The following is a 22,817-nucleotide window of genomic DNA, read 5'->3' on the forward strand; positions in this document are numbered from 1 at the left end:
TTACTAATTCGGGAATAAATTGTAATATTTTCCGATTTTCCAAAGTTTTTTGTCTTGTTTTCTACTAAATGAATAGCCGTTAATTTGGAAATTTTAGGCCTTCTATTTACATCACTATTGAATATTACAGCGTTGTTAAAATGTTTGCAAGTCATCATCAAGTTGTATTTGATTGACGGAGAGAAGGCAATAATTTCAGAAAGCAAATGGTAAGGAAAAAGTTGTTGTTTCATTTTTTATTTTTAGTCTAGTTTTTAGAAACAGGTTTGGATTTTTTAGACTTGGAATCAATCTGCATATCTTTGATTTGAATATCAGCGACTGTAATAAACTTGTAGCCATTACATGAGGTATCAATTTATAATTTTTGTTGCATTTCAATTGCTTCAGTAACAGTTCTTAAAGGATAGACTAAAAATGTTGAAATGTCATTAGCAATACAACGACACTGGTAAAAATTCTTGAGAAAACGTCTCCGGCCAGCGTCCGTGATTCAACAATTAAAAAAAAATGATCAAACAACAACATGATACTATCTCATCCTTTGATCACTCTATAGAGATCCAACAACAAAAAAACAACACAACTTTTACTTTTAAATATGACTAAATCAGCAAATAAATTAATAGATTTCGTTACTTATACCAATGATTGCTTTACGTCAAAAAGCAAGCCAAAGGTAGAGAAGATCTTTGACTCAATCGAGAAGAAGGTTGCCAAGAAAAGAAAGGTAAGTTTTTTATTTATTATTATTATATATGTATTATAATTGAATTGAATTAAATAATACAATTAGAGCACTACCACCAAGAAAACAAGCAAGAACACACTCATCAACATTCCAAAGAAAGCAACCAAGCCTACACCTTGTCAATTTGGTGGTGTTGATTGGAGATCTGTTATTGCCACTTATGATCAAGATATATTGGAACTCTACTATCAAAACAGAAGACTAAAAGAATTTACAATGGAGGCTGCAAACATTTTGCACACAAGATTGCAACCAAATTTCAGCAAGTTCGGAACGTGGAATTTTCTAGGATCTTGTACAAAGGAATTATTGAACAAACTGTTCTCTCATCAAGATTGTTTGACTTGGGACGCTCCTTTTACATCAAAAGAAAACGGACAAGTTATCAAGAAGACTCAAACCTTCTTCTATTTTTGTGGATCTATGCCAGATTTATTAACAGGAGAGTTTGAATGGGAATTTAAGCAACATCCAATTACGGAAGATTTCAATTTTAAACAGATCGAATCTTTTTATAATGAGCTAGTAATTATCATCAAACCAGATAATCGAGTCTTCTGTCATTACTCTCAAGTAACACAAAGCTTTTGTCCAATTCTCAAGAAATATCTTCGTGTTTGTTAAGTTTCAATAAATATGCCAATTTCAAAAATTACGTCAAGTTTCAATTTTAAATAAATCCAATTAATTTATTTCAAAACCTCCTATTCTTTGAGGTGGCATTCTTTCTGGTGCTATCATTGCTTCAGGCATTGGAACATTTCCTTCTTCATCTCTGTGTAAATTGGTTAAAGAGACCAACCAATTTTCATCATTCATTTCACCAAGTTCCATAATTAGTAATTTGGAGTGAAGGAATGAGTGATCACTTTGTTCAACTTCTTTCAGTTCAGTGTGTTTTCCTAGCCATGGGAAACCATTTACACTTGCTAAATAAATACGTCTGTGCTCTTGTTGTAACAGTTGGAGAGTTTCTAACTTATTTGCTTTTCCACCTGAAGCTGTGCTTCTTTCTAGAGCTAACCGATGGCCAGCATGGATGTTTTCACTTCCTTCATTAGCAAATTTCACTAATGGACCATAAATGAAAATCAAATCTGGAACATGCTTAATCAAAATGTGGAAGTAATATGCAAATTTTGATGTTGGATAAATCTCTCTCAATAAACGGCCAACGTACTTGCACATTAATTGTAAAGTGTCCTTCTTGTCCACATCACCAATTAGCGAATCAGGACCTTCAATAAAATCAAAAAAAATAACTCGAACCAACTCCCACAACATCACTCCTTTGTAATCCAAATAGCCATCAAATATTTTCTCAAAGTTGCGGAGGATTTCATCAACTTGATCACCATTTAAATATGGAATTTTTGGATAATGTTGATCACTCACACCTTCATCTTCATCCTCTTGTCTCTCGTTTCTGTATTTGAATTGAGATAGATGTGGTAATCTTTTCATTCTTGATTCAATTACATCCCATACATCTTTTCCGTGTTGGAGTAAAATCTGTACCACCAAACAAGAAACAATTCTCATCTTCATATGCAAGGAACAAATAATATTATGGACTAGGACATTAGGCATCATTCTGAAAAATAATGTTCTTGGATCATTATCATGTTCATAAAGATGACGTTGTGATTTCTTACATTTACAATAAGGACAAAAACATTCTTCATCATTCAAGTCAGATATTAATCCAAACATCTTCAAATCATGTACCATGAATATTTTGATTGGAATGGAAGTATCATTATACATTATTTCAAAGAAACCAGTTAAAGAATTGTAACTTTCCTCTAATATTGAAGTAATGAACCTTAAAATGGCATTAGATGCTTCCATATTTTCATCATAATCTAGAATGGCACAAATAATTTGAGAGAATCTGGATTGTGCTGCCACTTGTAAATTTAAAGGAGCAACAGATCCCACCAAATAAGTCTCAGTTCCCTTATCTAATGAAAGTTTCAAGTCTACACTAGAAAGGCTATTGCTAATATTATTCTTGCTACAAATTGATTTGTGAATATTTAACATGTCACCCAATACTTTCACAAAATTACAACAAACGGCTACACCATTAACAAACACGTTATATCTAGCTTGGGTGCATTCATGAATGGCACTTCTCAATCTACACAATGTTCTAGAACAAGGAAGAATACATTTCAAACCTGTATATTCAATGAATGTTTGATATTTCTCATCACTTAGTAGAATGAAATCTTTCACATATTGAATTAGTTTCTTGCTTATATCTAATTTACTTTTGACTGTAGAAACAGCATTCTTGATTTGTAACCATAATGATTCGTTTTCTTTACCTGTGGATGGATTAATTCTCATACACCTTAACATCTTCACAAATTCTGGGATATTTCTTTGAAAGTAGAGAGCTAACATTAACAGTAAGTTTAATCCACAAGCTGTACAAATACCATACAAAATATTCATAACATTATTTACAATTTTGTTTCTATAGGTAGCATCTGTCATTTCTGTAATTTTCTTTCTATACTTTGTGGAACATGTGATACTTTCATTACCACAAGCAGAACAGCAACCTCCTACGAATTTCAAATTAATTCCTGACTGCTCAACATTATTTCTTATTACAATGGGTGTTAAATCTTGGACTAAATATTTGGAAATTAATTCCAAAACAGATTCTTTACATTTACAGGATGGACTCAATAGAAATGATAAGGCCCAAACCGGTTCAACAAATTTATTTTTTTCAATCATCATTCCTTTCCAATTGGATTTATTAGGTTTAAAATATTTTGGCTTTCTTGGAGTTGTACTATATTTCTTTAATAATTTTGTAATATTAATGTATTTTTCTTCATTTTGGGTTGTTATTTCAATATCAGTTCGATCAAAAATAGTATGGATATTTGGAATTACCTCACTTAGTGACAGAAATTCGGATTGTTGATCATTACTTGATGATTGAGTATGATCAAGGGATGACATTTTATTTTAAACTTGTTTACAATAAAATTCCAGAAATATTTGGAGTTGTAGTATGTTCTCAATCTATAATTAATTTTTTGAAGGTGGCATCTGGGGAGTTGTTGAAGCTTTATTAGGTTCATGGATATAAAAAGCTTCGCTTCTATAAAGAATGGGGCAACCAGGAGTGCACCATCAGTAGGGTATTGTCATTGTATTGACATTTACAATAATCTCCTTTTTGGCATTTACATTTAGAACATGTATAGCTTTCAAGAAATAATGATAGCCATCTTTGTACAGAATCCCAAATCCAAGGACCTATTAGAATTCCAATCTTTTCAATTGAATCAGTGTAAGAGTTATAAACATCAATTGATTTTCCATTAATTTCATTCAACTCTTCAACTAGTTTTGTAGCTAATTTGAATTGGGAAATAAGAAGCACAACAATTGTAAATAAATTAATCAGTTTTACTTCAAATTAATTTTCAGCAGAGTAAATTAAGGGCAACTTTCAGTCAAATACCAACACACTAAAAGCCGCATAGAAACTGAATGTTCACCGAATAGTCACTGAATGTTTACCATATAATAACTGAATGGTTACTGAATATTTATTGAATAGTTACCCACAACAAAGCCTTGATAAAAATCAAGTCGCCAAGATGATGTAAAGACACCATGACAATAAATCCAATCATCAAATCTTTTTCAATAAATTTCTTAATAACAATATTTCTAATTTGTAAAGGTAGCATTATTTGGATTTGAGAACTTACTTTCCACTAACTGTGATTGCAAATTGAGATTCTTGGAATATTGATATTGAAACTAAGAATTTTACCTAAACAATCTTTCTTCACCACCATGACATCATTAGCCGTAGTGTTAACATGAAATTCCTATGTTTGAGTATTAATTATGAATGATTTGTTTCAATGATACTTACATAATTCTTATCAATAAGTTGGAGTAATGATGAATTTTCTTCTTTAGAGATACGAATAGACACTTCCCTTGAAATATTAATTGATTCTGCGAGGTAGTTTCAACTTGATATGTGCCATGAATAAATTTCTTGAATATCTTATTATAGGATTCATATGGAAAACATAGGAGACCATGTCTCTCAATTTCGGTTAAATGAATAAGATGATGAACATTTAAGGACAAATATTCTGGAGGGTTCAATTCATCGTACTCCAATACTGATATATATTTGCTTTTTCCAAATCCTCTTTGGAAATACAATCAGAAAATAATATTCTCAATGCTTCAGAAAGGTACTAAAACCTCATGGCATTTCCACAACTAATAATCATCCAATGATGAAATTACAGCTCCATAAATTAACAATAGTGAACTATGTGACTTATTGTTAACCTTGGGATTCTATGGAGATTACAATGAATGTAATACAGAGCTAAAGAAACACTTAGAAAGCAATCTCGAGTTCAATGAAGAGGAGAAACAAGATTTATCAGAAGCACTTTGCTATTTATTCAAAGATTGTTGTCCGACTTATGAAGGTTTGGAGCTAATCATTCAAGTAATGAAAAAGTTCAATATTACCTATGAATTGAGTAAGAAATATCCAACAAAATCTGTTAATCCATATTCAGAAAGTGGAAGTAGAGGAAGACACAATAAATTCTTCAAATAAAAGGCAATCACTTAAGGTTATAGAGCTAATATCTTAGAAATAAATATCATAATTGTGTTTTGGAATTTTTGAGAATAAGCTAATAGGATGTTGAATCAGAAGGGCATTAGTATTCTTATCTTGATAAACTACTGATACAACATTTCCAAATCCAAACATTTCCCTTCTTGTTCTTGCTAATAAAACTCTTCCAAATTGAGGATCCCTTTCAAATGTTGTAAGGAAACCATTTTGAGACATTAAGCTGTCATGCCCCGTTTGAAACCTGTGGGATATCTTAATTCCAATTCTTAGTTTGTTTCCAGAGCCCTGTATTCTTTCAATTTTCCCAAATAGTTTGGATTTGCAAAAAATCCAACATGTTTGATTAATATATATATCCTTATTGATGTTATCTGAGTTGAAATGAGTATAATCAATCCAAAACGAATCTACCTTAATCATTTTAATCTTTTCCGAATAGTAATTTCCACTTAAAAAGTGTTTATACTTATGAGAATAAGAGCGTGGAATCAATTCTTTCATAAAAGGAGCAAAGAATATATTACCAGGAAGAAATACTTTAGGTTTTTCATAACTAAAAGTTGCCAAGTAATCGGCACCCTCTACTTTAAACTTTCGTTCTCCATTATTCGTATTAAAATAAATTTCCTCTCCTTGATGAACTATTCCACTTAATACTTTAAAATGACAAGTGGCATACAATCTACAAGAATAAACAGTTTGTAACATTTGTATTCTGACAGGTTGAGCAGCCAATCGATCAAAATCTATTTTAATAGGCAACGAGTGAATCCAATCCTTAACTTTGTCAATTGAATTCCAATTTAAAAATTCACAAGTCAATTCAACCACTGATTCTTTTCTAATTACTTTTCTAATCCAATCATAAACTTGATCATTACTTTTAACATTCCGATTATTATCCACCAACAATAAAATCCTATCAATTAAAGAATAATTCACCATTCGAATACAATCTCTCAATCGTTGATACATAATTTCATCATCAGTACTTTCAACAATGATAATTGCATAATCCGAAACCATCAATGCCTTGTTCATATTTGTGATGGTGCACTGTCTAGCGCCTATCCCCACCAATTGAATAATTAATTTCCTATCAACATCATCATCATTCATTGAATTCGGATCATTCATTACATTGTAATTGATGGTTCTTCTCCATGTAAAATTATATAGTTTGAAATATCGGTAAAATCGCTCGGAATGATCCGAGTGATCTCCTATCAGTGCAATCGTGATATTTTCTCTAAAGTAATGTTGAGACATTTTTTTCTAATATTCTCTTTACAATTTTGTTACAACAAAGAAATTGGATCAATTACAAAGAGTATTATTGAATGACAAAATTTGATCTACAGTTCTTTTTCTAAAGTGCCATAGTACTGCTTCTCTATTCTCTCCAATTTTCAATTTTTCATTCACCAACTTCATCTTTTTCAAAAAGTTCTATTTTTACAACAAGAATTCACCTTTGCTATTTAAACAAAAAACAAGCAACGGCCTTTGATTTCATAATTATAAAAAAATAGAACAACAACAATAACGAGAAAATGAACGGTGCCTTTACCTACTCACCAGTGGATTTGTCTTCCATTGATAGAATTCAGTTTGGCATTTTGAATCCACATGTGGTTGAGAAAATGTCTGCATGTGAAATAATTCATGCCGAAACTGAGGAGAAAGGTCTTCCAAAGGAAGGTGGTTTGATGGATCTTCGTATGGGAACTGTAAATAGTGCACTCTCCTGTATGACATGTGGCTGTGGAGTGAGTGAATGTCCAGGACACTTTGGACATGTCAATATTCATCCAACATTTAATATATTATTCCTAAAGACAATTGTCAAGATATTGAAATGTACATGTGTCCATTGCAGTAGATTGCTCTTCAATAGAAACACTCCAGAATTCAAGAGAATCCAACAAATCGCCAACAAACGAAAAAGATTTAACGAATTGATGAAACTGAAACCAATGGACAAGTGCATGATTGATGATTATACAGGTTGTGGTGGTATTCAACCTAAAATATCGAAGAATCAACTGTCCATCACTCAAATATTTCCAAATTCCAATGAAATCAAGCAAGAAATCAAAGCTGAAAGTGTCTTGCAGATTTTCAAGAGAATTTCAACACAAGATTTGGAATTACTTGGTTTTGATTCAATTAATTCGAATCCAGAATGGATGATATTAACTTGTCTTCCAGTGCCACCTCCACATGTTCGTCCTTCTGTGATGCATGGCTTGAATGATAAGGCAGAAGATGATTTGACTCATAAACTTGCTGACATTATCAAGTCAAATGCCACAATTCAGAAATTGAGCAAATCTGGATCTCCACAACATTATCTTGATGACATGATCAAGATTTTGCAATATCATTGTGCTACTTATATGAATAATGAAATTTCTGGAGTGCCAATGTCAACTACCAAGAATGGAAGAATGTTAAAAAGTTTGAGACAAAGATTGAAGGGCAAGGAAGGACGTGTCAGAGGTAATTTGATGGGTAAACGTGTAGATTTCTCAGCAAGAACTGTGATTACTCCAGATCCAACCATTGAAATAGATCAGGTTGGTGTTCCAAGAACAATTGCAAGAAATATGACAGTTCCAGAAAAAGTGACACCTTTCAACTTTGAGAGAATGAATGAATTGGTCATGAATGGTCCAGAAACCTATCCAGGTGCTAAATACGTCCTTCGTGATGATGGTACTCGAATTGATTTGAAATTTCTTTCAGATAGATCAACAGATCAAGTTCAATTACAATACGGTTACACAATTGAACGTCATTTACAAGATGGTGATGTCGTTCTCTTCAATAGACAACCTTCCCTTCACAAAATGTCCATGATGGGTCACAGAGTTAAGGTTATGCCTTACAGCACTTTCAGATTAAATCTCTCCGTAGTAACTCCGTACAATGCCGATTTTGACGGAGATGAAATGAATTTGCATTTGCCTCAATCTTTGCAAACCAAAACTGAATTGTTAGAGCTCATGATGGTTCCAAAGAATATCATCACTCCTCAAAGTCATCGTCCTCTCATTGCACTAGTTCAGGATACATTACTGGCAGGTTCAAAATGTACAAGAAGAGATGTCTATATTGAGAAGGATGTCATGATGAATTGTCTAATGTATTTGCAAGATTTTAATGGTCAATTGCCAGTTCCAGCAATTTTAAAGCCAAAACCATTGTGGACTGGAAAACAATTATTTTCACTTCTATTACCCTCAATTGACTATTATGGAATTTCTTCCACACACGATGATGAAGTTGGAGATTTGAAACATTTGGATGATCATTTACCTGAATTCGATACTGGAATAATCATTTCTAATGGAGAACTCTTAACAGGTATTTTAGATAAGAAATCTTTAGGGTCATCCCATGGCTCCTTAATTCACATCATTGTTAATGATAAGGGAACTCAGGAAGGAAAGAAATTCCTTGGACAATGTCAACATGTACTGAACTATTGGTTGCTTCAACACGGATTCAGTGTTGGTATTGGAGATACAATTGCAGATGGGGAAACTGTTAAGAAAATTGAAGAAATCATTAATAATGCTGAGAGAGAAGTTAAGAAAATTGTCAAACAAGCTCATAATGGATTGGTGACAGCTGAACCTGGAAGAACAGTTGAGCAATCATTTGAAAGATCAATCAATTCAACATTAAATGCCGCCAGAGAGGATGCTGGTATGCATGTCAAAAAGTCACTCAAAGATTCGAATAGCATCAAATCAATGGTTACTTCAGGAAGTAAGGGTTCCTACCTTAACATTTCACAAATCATTGCCTGTGTCGGTCAACAAAACGTTGAAGGTAAGAGAGTACCTTTCGGATTCAAGAACAGAACACTCCCTCACTTTAGTACAGATGATCATGGACCTGAGAGTCGTGGTTTTGTTGCCAACAGTTACCTCAGAGGACTTACACCTCAGGAATTCTTCTTCCACACAATGGGAGGTCGTGAAGGGTTGATTGATACAGCTGTCAAGACAGCTGAGACTGGTTATATTCAGAGAAGATTGGTGAAGGCCATGGAAGATGTTAAGGTCAACTATGACGGAACTGTGAGAGATGCTTCTGGAAATATTATCCAGTTCTTGTATGGTGAAGATGGAATGGATCCAATCAAGTTGGAAAGCCAATCGTTTGAAATGTTAAGTTTGAGTGATGAGATATTTGAAGAAAAGTACAAATGGTCAACCAAGTTGGAAGACCACAACATTCCAGAAAGTGATTTGAATGAAATTTCCTTAGATTTTGCCAATTATTTGATGAAACTGAATGATGAATATAAAAAATTGCAAGAATATCGTCACTTGGTAAGAGATGAAATATTACAATCAGTAGATTCAAAGATTGTCTTTCCAGTCAACTTGTCCAGATTGATCAAGAGAGTTCAAAGAGAATATGGTAGAAAGCACTCTACTTTCAACAACTCCTCAGATTTGAATCCACTCTACGTTATCAAGAAGGTCAACTCTACATGTGAAGAGCTACTCATCATTAAGGGAAAAGATAAATTATCAGAAGAAGCTCAAAGAAATGCAATTTTGCTTTTTTCAATTTTCTTGAAATTTTCATTGGCATCCAAGGTTGTTATGAATGAATTGAATTTGACTCGAGAATCTCTTGAATATTTATTGGGAGAGGTCAAGTACACATTCTTGAATGGTTTGGTTCAACCTGGTGAAATGGTTGGTTGCATTGCAGCTCAGTCAATTGGTGAACCTGCTACTCAAATGACTTTGAATACCTTTCACAATGCTGGTGTTTCGTCTAAGAATGTTACTTTGGGTGTTCCTCGATTGAAAGAACTCCTCGATGTTTCAAGAAATATCAAAACTCCTGGGTTGACCATTTATCTCAAAAATGATAATGATTGTGAAATTGCCAAAATGGTTAAGGAAGAATTGGAATATTCTAATTTAGGTTCCATTACTAGATCTACTCAGATTATCTACGATCCAGATATTTTCAATTCAGTTATTGAAAGTGATCAATTTTTCATTAGAGAAATGCTGGAAGAAAAAACCATTGATCCTAATACGTTTAGTCCATGGTCATTGAGATTCGTATTAGATAGAGAAATGATGAGTGAACATTTGAACATGTCTCAGATTGCAAATATTATCAAACAAGAATTTCAAAATGACATTTCATGTTTCTATTCGGATGATAATTCAGAGGAGTTAATCTTGATAATTCGTATTCGAAACAGTGAGAAATCCAAATCTGAAACTGAGGACGATGAAGAGGATTCTTCCATGATTGTTGAATTCCTTAAAAGACTCGAGTCCAACATGCTTAGTCAACTCTCCCTTAAAGGTCACAACAATCTCAAGAAGGTTTTCTACAGAAAAGATGAAAATATTAAATTCTTTTCCAATAAGGGAGTTGAAAAGAAGACAAGATGGTCATTAGAAACAGAAGGTTGTGATTTACTTTCAGTCATGTCTCATCCACAAGTTGATTTTAGAAATACCTTGTCAAATGATGTTATTGAAGTTGAGAAAGTGTTGGGAATTGAAGCTTGTAGAAATTTATTAATGAAAGAATTGAGAAAGGTTATTGAGTTTGATGGTTCCTATGTCAATTATAGACATTTGGCTATTTTATGTGATGTAATGACTCAAGGAGGTGTTATTACAGCTGTCACTCGTCACGGTTTGGCCAGAAGTGATAATGGACCACTTATGAGATGTTCATTCGAGCAAACAGTTGAAGTACTTGTGGAAGCAGCTCAATTTTCAGATGTTGATACCTTGAAAGGAGTTTCAGCCAATGTTATGGTTGGTAAATTGGCTCCGATTGGAACAGGAACTTTTGATCTAGTCCTAGATGAGCAATTATTGAAGGAAACCATTCAACCAACCTTTATGAAGGCTTCTCATTTGACAAATATTTCAATAAGCTCTCCTCATGCTGTCATGACTCCTTATCACTCAACTTTCTCTACACCTTCCTGTTCAACACCATTCTCTTCATCACCATCTAGTCCTTGGACTCCACAATATTCTCCATACACTTCTGCATTTTCACCAATTACATCCATTGCAAGTTCTCCAACAAGTCATAATGCAAGCTATTCACCAAGTGCAAATCATAATTATTCACCAAGCAGCCCAGCCAATTATAGCCCAAGCTCACCATTAGGATCTTATTCACCAAGTAGTCCAAATTATAGAGACTATAGTCCAACATCTCCATTAATTAATGGTCCAATGTCACCAATCTATAGTCCTTCTTCACCTGCCTACACTCCAATGAATAGTCCTGGAAGATATAGCCCTAGCTCTCCTGCATTCTCACCTCTGAGTCCAAATGTTTATTCACCATCCAGTCCTGGAAGATACAGCCCTAGCTCTCCATCAAGTCCTAATATTTATTCACCAACTAGTCCAATCTATAGTCCAACATCTCCATACTCTCCGTCAAGTCCAAGTTTTAGCCCAACTTCACCAATAGATTGGAAACAATAGAATAAAATAAACACATTGATGTGAATTATGTTGTATTAAGGGTTCAAAATCATGTTCATGTGAAATTATGAGAAATGTGCATATAGAGAAGCTAAATCTTAGTAAATAGGAATTGGTCCTACTTTTTGAGAGGCTTACAGTAACGTCAATATTACTACGCCGTAAAGTTAGAGTTCTCCAATTTCTATAACACCAAATAAATTCTCGCTATCAAAACGGCAATTGGAAAGCTTACGGCGAGCACAATTTTTTATTAAGGATGATTGTTGCTTTATTCGTTCGTTGAGCGAATTGGGATTTTCGCAAGAACACTTCTGCCTTAAAAACAAATACAAAAAAAATCTGTAACACCATGATGGAACATCTAGCAAGAATGAATTGTTTGGAAAAGAAGCCTTGTAGTGAGGTAGAAGATCCTGTCCAAGACTTGTATTATAAAAGTGAAAAGCCGAATCGATCATTATCGCTGGGGTGGTGTGTTGGTGTCTTTATGGTACTGATTTTGACAATATTCATCGATGATACTTTTTCAAGTCAGCCTTTTCAATATGAAGTATCACAAATTCTCTTATTGAATATCCTCTATTTCATGCTGTCTACTACATCATTGGTATTCTCATTGATTTTGGTGAGCAATCCTCAATTTTGTTTATCTCTTACTGATGATAAGGAAGGAATACTCAGAGAAAATTTGAGTCCTATGCTGAATTGTATCATGTATGCCTTGTTGATGGTATTTACCATCTTATGGGTTGTGAGTGTCAAGGCTTTATTTCATTCCGTCCTTGTATCATTATCTTATTCATTGTAGAGTCATCTATTCGAGAATGAAGTTTTTACAATACTATAGCTGCGAGTTGTACCATATCCTATTCTTTTGTTAATTATATTAAATTCTTAATCATAATTACTATTTAATTTAAATTTAATATCATCAACTATTTTCAGAAATTTTAAAAAATGTTCAAATTAATTCCGTCATCTTCATCATTATCCATGTTGATGAAATCCAATCAATTACGGAGTCGATTTGCCATCACTCATTCTATTAACAAGCACAAATTATTCGGAATAAACAATAGATACTTTTCAATTCTTTCATCAAAACAATTTCAACAACAACAAATAATTTCTCCCACTAACAATGAACAAGAAAAAGCACTTTTGGAACAAGAAGAATGTAATAGAGTATTTAAATTATTGGATAATTATCCAAAGGAGACGGGTATCATTTTACATGAAATTAAAAAACAATTAACAAGATTGGAATTAGGAAAAGGAAAGAGAGAAGCAGGCCAATTGATTGGTCTATTGAAGATTACACTTCCTTGGCTGAAGAATTTTCTCACCACTTCAATACAAATGAAGGATATGACATTCCTGCTGAAATATTTCAATAAGGATGTGTTTATTGGAGATAGAGCCAATCCAGAAATTGTTTCGAGGCAGGTTTCACTCATGAGTCCTATTGAGCAGCCAGTTTTTAATGAAATGACAATTAAGGAACCTGAAAGGAAGAGAATTATTTTCACTGATATTCAATCATGTGGACCATGGATTGATTTGCTGGTGAGTCATAACAAGACGATTTGCTTTGATTGTGAGTGGAATTTTCATTCGAGGTCAACTGATGGACCTAAAGTGATTCAACTATCGAATGGATGGCTCACTCTAATCATTTACGTGGATTCAATACAAGTATCAAGTGGGAAAATTCATGATCTCTTCTGGGATAAGAAAATTACAAAGTTTGGATATGACATTAGTCCAGATGTGAAACGTTTATCAAATTGGTTCAACTACAAGAAATTGAATCCCCTCCCAGAAATGAGCAACCTTTCGAGTATTGGAATTCTAGATGCTGATCCTCTCAAATTTGGTCTCACTAATTTACTAAAATTTGGAGTTGTTAAGGGAAGAGAAATTGTACCACTTGTTGGAAAACAAAAAAACAATTACAATTTTCACATTTGGAATTTGGATCAATTAGATCCATACACTGGCAATGGAATGCACCACTTGGAATACGCAGCCAGTGACGTCATTGCAGGATTCTACTACTTCTCCAATGCTGACATTCACTCCAAAGATAATCAAGATTTAAATTATTGGATCAATATTCTTAACCAGAATGGATTCCCAAATACTGAACCACGAGCTACCAACGAAGAATTGAAAAGAGTTGTCAATATTGCCACCAATCAACGATTGAATTATACAGATACTTCTTTCGGTATTCCACTCTTTTTCTCTATTGATGATCATCAGAAGAATAAATCATTGAGGTATAGATGATCACTTAACAAAGAGAGAAATTCCAACGTCTGAACTCAATCCTTTCCATTCTTAATCACTCAGGTAAACCATTAGAAACTAATCCTTCCATTATTCGCCAAACATTGCAGGTATCACTGTGGATGAAAATCGTCTCATTTCACATCGAGAGAAGAAACAAGTGGAAAAAATAGCAAGACGAAACTCTGTGGTGTGACAATCTAATTTCGTCATGATGCAAGTTGTACAACAACAAGAATCGAATAATAATAACACAGCTTCTCAACATGAACCGATGATGGTAGTAGCATCTTCTTCATCTACAACTTCACAACAATTAAACACCACAACAACAGCTCCAAAGAATGAAGGACAATCAACGGAAGGCATTCTGTTAAATTTTGATTCGAATAACAATAATAACGAAACGATTGGTGAAGCATCAGAAGGCAATCATCAACATGAGAGAGTTATTTCTGATGTGGTTACTAACATCATTGACAAGATGATTAAAGATCATAACAATGATGATAAGTCATCAGTTGAAGGTGGTGTTGTTGAAGAAAATTATAATCAACAAGAAGAATCTTCATCAACAATTGACGATGGACACAATGTGAAAAGTGTAACCTTTAATGATCAGGAAATATCTGATAAGAAAGCAGACGAAACAAAGGATGTGTCCTCTTCATATCCAACACCACCAAACATGACACCAAATGATCATTCCATTCACTTGTCCACTCTTGACTGGGTCTCCAAACAAACCATGACAGGATCTTTTGGTGCAAGAGCTAAACACACAACAGTTTCGTTTACAAATTCTAAACAAGAACCTTGTATTTTAATTTTTGGAGGACAATCAAATATGGAAAGCTCAAAATCATCTTTATCTACAAATAGTATTGCTGAAAACTTGAATGGTATTGAAAATTCACTCTTCCTTCTCAAGAAATCTGCAGAACATGGTGATTGGCATTGTTTCTGTCCAGCTGTGAAGAATATTGCTCAATCTCCACCTAAACTTCGTTATCATTCGGCTGTTTATTTTGAAGGAAGAATGTATGTATTTGGAGGAAAGAATAATTTGAGATATTTTGATCAATTATATGTAAGTTTTTCAGATTGATTTAAATATTGAACTGTTTTTCATAAATTTCACAATTTTTCTAAATTTGATTGAAAAATTAGTCACTGAATTGTGAAACTTGGGAATGGAGTCATATTGTTTCACTCCAAAAATTCAGTACCAAACTCATCAAGGATTTCAAGAAACAATCATCAAGTAATTCACCATCAAATTCTCCACCCATTGGAAGAACTGTCAGAGAACAAATTAGCTTTGAGTCACTGATCAAGTTTCCATGTAAGAGAAGTAATCACACTGCAGTAGTTTTACCAAAATATAAGAAAATGCTTATTCATGGAGGTAAATGTGGTGGTGAGGTTTTGGGAGATTTGTGGAGTTTTGATTTGGAAAGTTATGAATGGGATCATATTCAAATTGATATTAACAAGACATTGGTACCAAGTGAACGTCACTCTCACGCAGCAACTACACTCTACGAAAATCCAAATGTAATGCTATTCTATGGTGGTACTAATGGTAGTCATCAATTGAATGATTTGTGGATGTTTGATATTTCATCTCGAGTTTTCACACCCATCACTCTGTGGAATAGTGTGTTAAATAATCCAGGACTCTCATTCAAAATGAGTGATAGTGGTGCTTCACATGCTGTTCAAGTTGCCACCAATTCTGTTTTTGGAAAGAAGCCATCAAGCTCTGACACCAAGAATATGGTAATTCCTCAACCAAGAACTGGACACACTTTCATTTCTCTTGGTAATGGCTACCTTATGGTGCATGGTGGCTATTCTAACAGAAGATTCTGTAAAGATTTTGTAATTATAGACTTGCAAAAGATGGAATACATTGATTGCTCTGATTTGCCAAGAAAAGAGTTGCCATGCTCTAGAAAATCTCACACCATGACAAGTATCTCTGATGAATATATTGCTCTGATTGGCGGTGTCTCTAGAAAACGAGGCAAGCTTGGTGATTTTGAATTGATTGATAAGAAGTCACTTCTCCACACATTGATGAATGATGAGCAGTGTGATGTGGAGGATTTCAAGTCTGTTCTAAAAAAGAAATTTAATCTCGATTTGGATGATTCTACGAGATCTGCCTCCTCACACATTCAATCGTTGGATAATGTCAAGGATTTGTTAGATGCTGGATCCATCTTACTTTCTATTAGGGAGTATTCTTTGGCTAGAGAATGTTTCTCCAAAGCTTGCTCAATCAGTCCAAAGAATGTAGAAGCCAGAGAGAAGAGAGCTGTCTGTAGCTACATGATTGGTGAACATTTGGAATGTATTGAAGATTTTAGTAGTATTGAGAAATGCACCGATCAAACGTACGATCTCATCAAGGCCCATTGCTACCTTAGAATGGGACAATATCGAACTGCATCAACCATTCTTCAAACCATCAAGCAACAAGTCAACCAAGATGAACAATCTGTTCTCCTCGATGTTATGAGACAAATTATGGAACATTACGAGTCTAGCACTGAAAACAAGAACAAGACATCTGGTGCCAGAGAAAGTAGAGCTTCTCAAGCTTACTATGCTTCACACATTGATGATTATATTTTCGAGCCAAATTTTGCACGTTATGTTGACTTGGAAGCAGAGAATAAGACAAATGACGAGTTGAATACTTCAATTGCCGAACCGTTCTCATTACTCTTTATAGGTGAAGATAAGAGTGGATTGACATCATATTTACAACAAATAAGAACCATGTTCAGACAGAGTGTCAGTTTACAGGAAGCCAAAACCTACAAGCAACATATTCAAGCATTCACTGCCTGGTTGTTCCATCAATTTATTAGTTTGAAACAATTGTTGCAAGCTTTAGATAAGGAAGAACCACTTATTGTACTTTCACCTGATTTGTCAAAGAATTGCGAAGCCCTTTTTGATATTTTGGATAATTCTGATAAGCATGCCTGCACATTCCTCATTCCACAAGTGAGAGATTCCATTGTTGCCTTGTCCACCAATAAGGAATTTGTCAAGATCTTTACAAATTTATCCTCAATCTATGGAAAGCTTTCTAACAAGTATTATTTCACGTCACTTCCACACGACATTCACAAATTGTTCTTTACTGCCAACATTGCATAGTAAGTGCTTTTATTTTCTCATTGTTTTTAACATATATTATTATTGTAGCTTTTTGAATGAAGCTCCAAGAATTCTCCAAGAAAATTACTTACCAACAGAGTTTGATATTGTTGCCTATCCAGAAAAGACTCATTTCCATCCATTGAACATAATTGAAAATGAATTGGCCAGCAGGGAAATGACAGAAGAAGTTAGAAGATCCTCTATCAAGACCACATCTTCACAAAGCATTAGTGATGACATGTTCACCGAAGACCTTTCACAATACAGAAATAATTACGAAAGTTTGAATATGAGTACTGAAAAGGCGCCTCTCGAATTCATGTTCAGAAGAACACCGTATACCATCTTCTCAACAAGAACCAGTGTAGATGAGAAGAAGGTCACCTCTGCAATTAAAGAGCTCTCTATCGATGCCATTGTCATTACTGTTTCCCTGGAAGATATTGATCAACAAAATAATTCAGTGGTCGGATCAAGTTCAATACCAACTCTAAACTTTTTAAAGAAACAAGTAATTGTCAATGGAAAATCAAGTGCATCCATTGTAAACATTTTCAAAATTTTGGAAAAATTATTGATGGCAGAAGAGTTTGCAGACACTCAAATTTGCTTTATTTTCACACATCTCGATATATTTGTAAGTAGATTTAACATTCCTCAATCAAATATTAACAATTTCCATCTGAAACCCTTTTTAACAGAATCAAAAACTTTCTCAAGATCCATCCCTACTCACCAAGGTTTTCCCTAAATATTCCCCAAGCCCTAAAAAACCACCAATCAAATATTTGGAAGAAACATTTGAACTTTTCAATAGCAAACATAAGAGAAGAAGAAGATTCCACTATTCGTTTGTTAATACATTTGATAAGGAAGATGTTAGAAAGTCCTTTAAGAATATTCACGAGGTGGTATACAGTGTTGAACTCAAGAGAAAATTGGACATGTACAAGATGTTGTAAATCTACTAGAATATTGTTTGGAATCTTGATTATGATGAAATGAAAATTGTATTTTTTGAATTGTAAATATATGAATTGCGTTTATTCTTCTTCAAACTTATTGTCCTGTAACAAACATCCTAAATTGGAATTTTTCTCAACATAAAAATGGACAGTTGACTTTGGTCAAACGTCTTGTGAACTTGAGACTGAAGAATAACAAATACAATTTATTCCAATGATTCGAATATTAACCCAAACAACTTGAACATTTCCAACTTTCGAATTACAACTAATAACAACTCAAGTTTAGTTATTGTTTCATCTATTAAAACACGAATCACACCCAACAGTTCTGTCAAAATGAAACCCCACATGTGGGCGTCCTCAAACAAAAACGTACAATTTACTGATTTGCTAAAAGTGACATGTCAAATGTATAGCAAATTAATGCACCTTCTAGAAGAAATAAAAACCTTCAAAAAAACGAACAAGCATCCTTCATCATTACATTCTAGAGTGCTGTTCTCAGTGGTTCACTTTCTCACATTTGATCATCAATAGGTTCTATTCGAAACTTGAGAATTTGCGAATTGGATAGAAATAATCTTCAGTGAAATCTTCATCAATATTTATTCAAAGGTCCAAAAACAAGACTGACAAGCCCACAAACATTCATTTCTGAAAAAAGAATCTTAATTTGTGAGTCTTTCGAATAGTGAGAGACCTTCATTAAATTCAATGGTTGCAACAACAGCAAGTACCACAACAACAACGAATACTACTGGTAGACACCTTCTCACATCATCCTCTTCATCTTCCACTGATCACAATGAAATGATTAATAATTCTAATAATTATTCGAATCCTACCCACAACAAGTACTCTCCTAAACCTTTCATTGTCTCCAAGGAACGATTTAGAAGTGTGAGTTCGGCAACAATCAGTCCTCATCTCCCTCCAACATCTTTACTTTCCAATAATTCTTCATCTTCATCAAGCCAACTTTCGAATACGACTACTCAACAAGACCCAAATCACCAGCACACCTCAACAACAACACCAACAATCCGAGATTTAAACCTTCCCACAGTTCGTAAATCGAGAAGGAAAAAACCCATCCACTCACAAGATGGTGAAAATCCACTCTCCGAAGAAGAATATCGAAGACTCATGATGTTGAAGAGGAAATCGAGGTTTATCTACTCTTCTTCAATGACTGTAAATTCCCGCCAAAAAGAAAATTACGATAATGAAGATGATGATGAAGGAAGCTTTTATGATGAAGAGGAGGTGAATTCTTCTTCTGGGGTGATGATGAAAAATGTTATGGGAGATAATGATTTTTCAAAGCTATTTGATAATTTGGAGGGACAAGATTTGGAGACGCAATTTAATAACTTTCTGAATGCCTTGCAAGGTAGAACAACAAATAGTAATTTAAGTCTTCTTCCTCCGATCCCGCTATTAGTAATAATAATAATTTAAATACTGATAATGTTCCTCATTATCCACATAATGATAATATTAATGGTAATATTAATGATAACAATGAAATATCAACAATGAAGAATAATCATCATCCTCATCAACATAATAACAACTCATGCAGACACTCAGACATTCCTCGTGTATTGATGGAACATTTCCAAAAGGAGGAATTTGAGTGGAAGCAACAGGTAAGGCAACTCAATGCCTCCCGAGAAGCTACAACGCTACACCACCTTCCAGACAAGTACTGCCAGATGTCTACTTTCACCCTCAATAATAACGGCTCGTCTACTGAATCGGATCTTTTCGAATCACATCATGATGGTCTCAACAACAAGAAACTAAAAAACAATAATAACACTACTTCTGTATCTTCAACATTGGAAGAGCAGAGAAGAGGTCAACAACAACAATATTCGAGTAATCATTACAATTTCAACAATAACACCTACGCTAATACTTTTGCATCATCTTCCTTTAGCGGTGCAGAAAGCAATCATTTACTGATCGGTAATAATAACGAGAATACTTTTAACTATTCGAAACCTTTCTACACAACACATTCCATGATGAATGAAAGCGAGTATCTGCAGGCAACTTCCTCTGCAACTGACTATTCCTATCCAATGTTTCACACTGATGATGAATCCTCTCTCATGTTCGATGACGATAATCATCAAGCAACAACAGACTCATCACCTTTTGAAAAACTCATACTCGACGATGATGAATTACTTGACTATGGTGATTGTGATACATATGGAGATCTTGATGAATTTAATAATAACGATAAGACTCCAACAATGGAAGATTACATGGACGAATCATCCTTCTTTATTGAACAAACACCTCCTCCACAGAGACCAATTTACCTCTCCTTACAGCCAGTATCACCACTCATGTCTGCAACAAGCTCTGAATTGACCAAGCCAAGAAAATCCTCTACAAGTGGTGGAATTAATTCACCTTCATCATCAAGAACGACAAATAATTTGAACAACAATACACTTCTGGTGGCATCAGATGAATTGGATGTTTTTACTGGGGATTCACCATCTCTGAACACAGCAACCATTTCGAATGAGAATACTTGTGTTACAGGTAGTCCAATAGATACATCGAGAAAATCCAAGGTGAGACACGGATCCGTGCCTTCAGAGGAATTCAACAAGTTTCTTCAAATTTCATCTCCACAACAACAACAACTTTTTCAGGGGGCTTGTTCTCCTGCCAGAGCTTTATCACCAACCACTTCTTCTATTGCTTGTTCTCCTGGCAAGGTATCTTCTCATCATTCTAGGAAAATGTCTAATCATGGAATTGGTCATATGAGGAGTAATTCTGGAATTAAAAAACAACCACGAGCCAACAGTTATACAGTTTCATCAATTCTAGGAGATCCACAACTCAAGCCATTATTTTTCGACTTTCTAAATGAACATCACAATTCGGAGCTAGTTCTCTTCTTACAGGAAGAAGAAGAATTCAGATCAGAGTGCCAGAACTGCATTGCTTCAAATATTGGAAAGTTAATGATAGAGTATGAAATCAAAATGGAAAGGATTAAACAAATTTTCGAGACATATATTAAACCAGGATCAAATAGCGAGCTTAATTTATCAAACGAAACCAGACTCAAAGTCGAGAATAGAGTCAGTGCTTTATTGATTCCACCAGTGATATCGAGACATAAGGGTGTTGGCGATTTACATCTTTCGAGGTGGATTTCTCCAGATACTTTCGAGGCAGCCACAACAGAGGTCAAGATTAGCTTGAAAAATCACATTCTTCCACTTTTCCTTGAGAGTTCACGATTTGAAAATTATCTTGTGCAGAAACACATTCAAGATAATACAGTTTCTAATTTGAGAGGAAAGAAAATCCAAAGAATGCTGGGTTATTACATACCAGAGAGTGCTAAGGATTATTCATTCTATGTTAATGGAACAACTGTTGGACTTGGCAAGCAACAGCAGCAACAACAACAAATGCAACAACCACAGCATTCACAACATCATCACTATTCTACTATCAATGACCCAACAGCCAAGAAGAGTAGACCTAAGAAATCGTTGGCTGCCCTCTTTGGAAATAACCATGCGCCATCCCAAAATCATAATAATCCAACAATGGAGCAACCAGTACTTAATGACACATCTCCAAAGAGTCCATTCAAGAATGAACAACACAAGAATCAATCATTGAGCAAATTCAAAAATTGGATTTTAGGAAAGAGACATCCTGCAGAAAGCCCAAATCCATCTTCTTCATGGTCAACTCTCTCCAAAAAGTCTCAACTCACTGTTAATAATGCTTCTAACTCTTCCCCACAACTTGTTGGAACCTCTAGTCATATTAAGATTTCACCTCGAGAAATGGAATCAGATCCAAATAAGAAGGTTGCCAATGCATTCTTACCTCTAACAATGTCATCTGGTCAATCCAACAACACAAATACTCCAGAAATCAACTCGCTCATCAATGATGGTATTATTTTCATCAAGGTTCATACAAAAAAGAGAGGAAACTGCAAAATTCTTGAAATTAATATCGACAAAATGTCCCTGTTATCAGACCAAGACAAGAAACTTGCCAATCAACTCAAAAATGTCTTACTAACCCACATTGATGCAGATATTAATCCTTTCGACAAGTATCCTCACCTGAGAGAATTTCTTCAAACAAAAATCTCTGTTCAATCCCAAAAGAATTGGGAAGAAATCAATGAAGATTGCATCATCAAGGTCAAAAGTCCAGCAACTAGTAACTTTTTCAAACTATAAATTTTTTATCAATTTATAATATGAATGCCATCCAAATGATAATTATTAACTTCAAGCACATTGTGTCTCGGAAAGTGTTTTATACAAAACAAACTTTCTTGCAAATTGTACAAAATGTTGTGTTTTTTTGAGTGTTGGGAATTCTCAACTTATTGTGCCTTTGAACCTTTAAAAGCCTTCAAATAATTCAATTTCAACTAGAAAAAAATAACAAAA

At 34.2% G+C, this 22,817-nt stretch overlaps 7 protein-coding genes across 7 annotated transcripts; 5 read left to right on the top strand and 2 right to left on the bottom strand.

The window, feature by feature from the left end:
* Positions 1-601: 601 nt before the first annotated feature.
* Positions 602-1,375, top strand: NAEGRDRAFT_70117 (uncharacterized protein; the record flags this gene model as incomplete). The annotated part of the gene is made up of 2 exons (XM_002674679.1): positions 602-730; positions 797-1,375. 2 exons carry the CDS (start codon positions 602-604, stop codon positions 1,373-1,375), a joined length of 708 nt encoding a protein of 235 aa, XP_002674725.1.
* Positions 1,376-1,435: 60 nt separating this feature from the next.
* Positions 1,436-3,736, bottom strand: NAEGRDRAFT_70118 (uncharacterized protein; the record flags this gene model as incomplete). The annotated part of the gene is made up of 1 exon (XM_002674752.1): positions 1,436-3,736. One exon carries the CDS (start codon positions 3,734-3,736, stop codon positions 1,436-1,438), a length of 2,301 nt encoding a protein of 766 aa, XP_002674798.1.
* A 1,678-nt stretch (positions 3,737-5,414) lies between these two features.
* Positions 5,415-6,674, bottom strand: NAEGRDRAFT_70119 (uncharacterized protein; the record flags this gene model as incomplete). Its single annotated transcript, XM_002674753.1, has 1 exon — positions 5,415-6,674. One exon carries the CDS (start codon positions 6,672-6,674, stop codon positions 5,415-5,417), a length of 1,260 nt encoding a protein of 419 aa, XP_002674799.1.
* Positions 6,675-6,958: 284 nt separating this feature from the next.
* Positions 6,959-11,948, top strand: NAEGRDRAFT_58671 (RNA polymerase II largest subunit; the record flags this gene model as incomplete). The annotated part of the gene is made up of 1 exon (XM_002674680.1): positions 6,959-11,948. One exon carries the CDS (start codon positions 6,959-6,961, stop codon positions 11,909-11,911), a length of 4,953 nt encoding a protein of 1,650 aa, XP_002674726.1. The 3' UTR covers positions 11,912-11,948.
* A 923-nt stretch (positions 11,949-12,871) lies between these two features.
* On the top strand, positions 12,872-14,206 carry NAEGRDRAFT_50762 (uncharacterized protein; the record flags this gene model as incomplete). Its single annotated transcript, XM_002674681.1, has 1 exon — positions 12,872-14,206. The coding sequence occupies one exon, from the start codon at positions 12,872-12,874 to the stop codon at positions 14,204-14,206; it is 1,335 nt and encodes a 444-aa protein (XP_002674727.1).
* Positions 14,207-14,420: 214 nt separating this feature from the next.
* Positions 14,421-18,348, top strand: NAEGRDRAFT_70122 (uncharacterized protein; the record flags this gene model as incomplete). The annotated part of the gene is made up of 4 exons (XM_002674682.1): positions 14,421-15,296; positions 15,377-17,382; positions 17,432-18,023; positions 18,088-18,348. 4 exons carry the CDS (start codon positions 14,421-14,423, stop codon positions 18,346-18,348), a joined length of 3,735 nt encoding a protein of 1,244 aa, XP_002674728.1.
* Positions 18,349-19,068: 720 nt separating this feature from the next.
* On the top strand, positions 19,069-22,621 carry NAEGRDRAFT_58672 (uncharacterized protein; the record flags this gene model as incomplete). The annotated part of the gene is made up of 2 exons (XM_002674683.1): positions 19,069-19,747; positions 19,948-22,621. The coding sequence occupies 2 exons, from the start codon at positions 19,069-19,071 to the stop codon at positions 22,599-22,601; spliced, it is 3,333 nt and encodes a 1,110-aa protein (XP_002674729.1). The 3' UTR covers positions 22,602-22,621.
* Positions 22,622-22,817: the final 196 nt, after the last annotated feature.

Source organism: Naegleria gruberi (genome assembly GCF_000004985.1).
Source record: "Naegleria gruberi genomic scaffold NAEGRscaffold_38, whole genome shotgun sequence".
NCBI lineage: Eukaryota > Heterolobosea > Eutetramitea > Acrasida > Naegleriidae > Naegleria > Naegleria gruberi.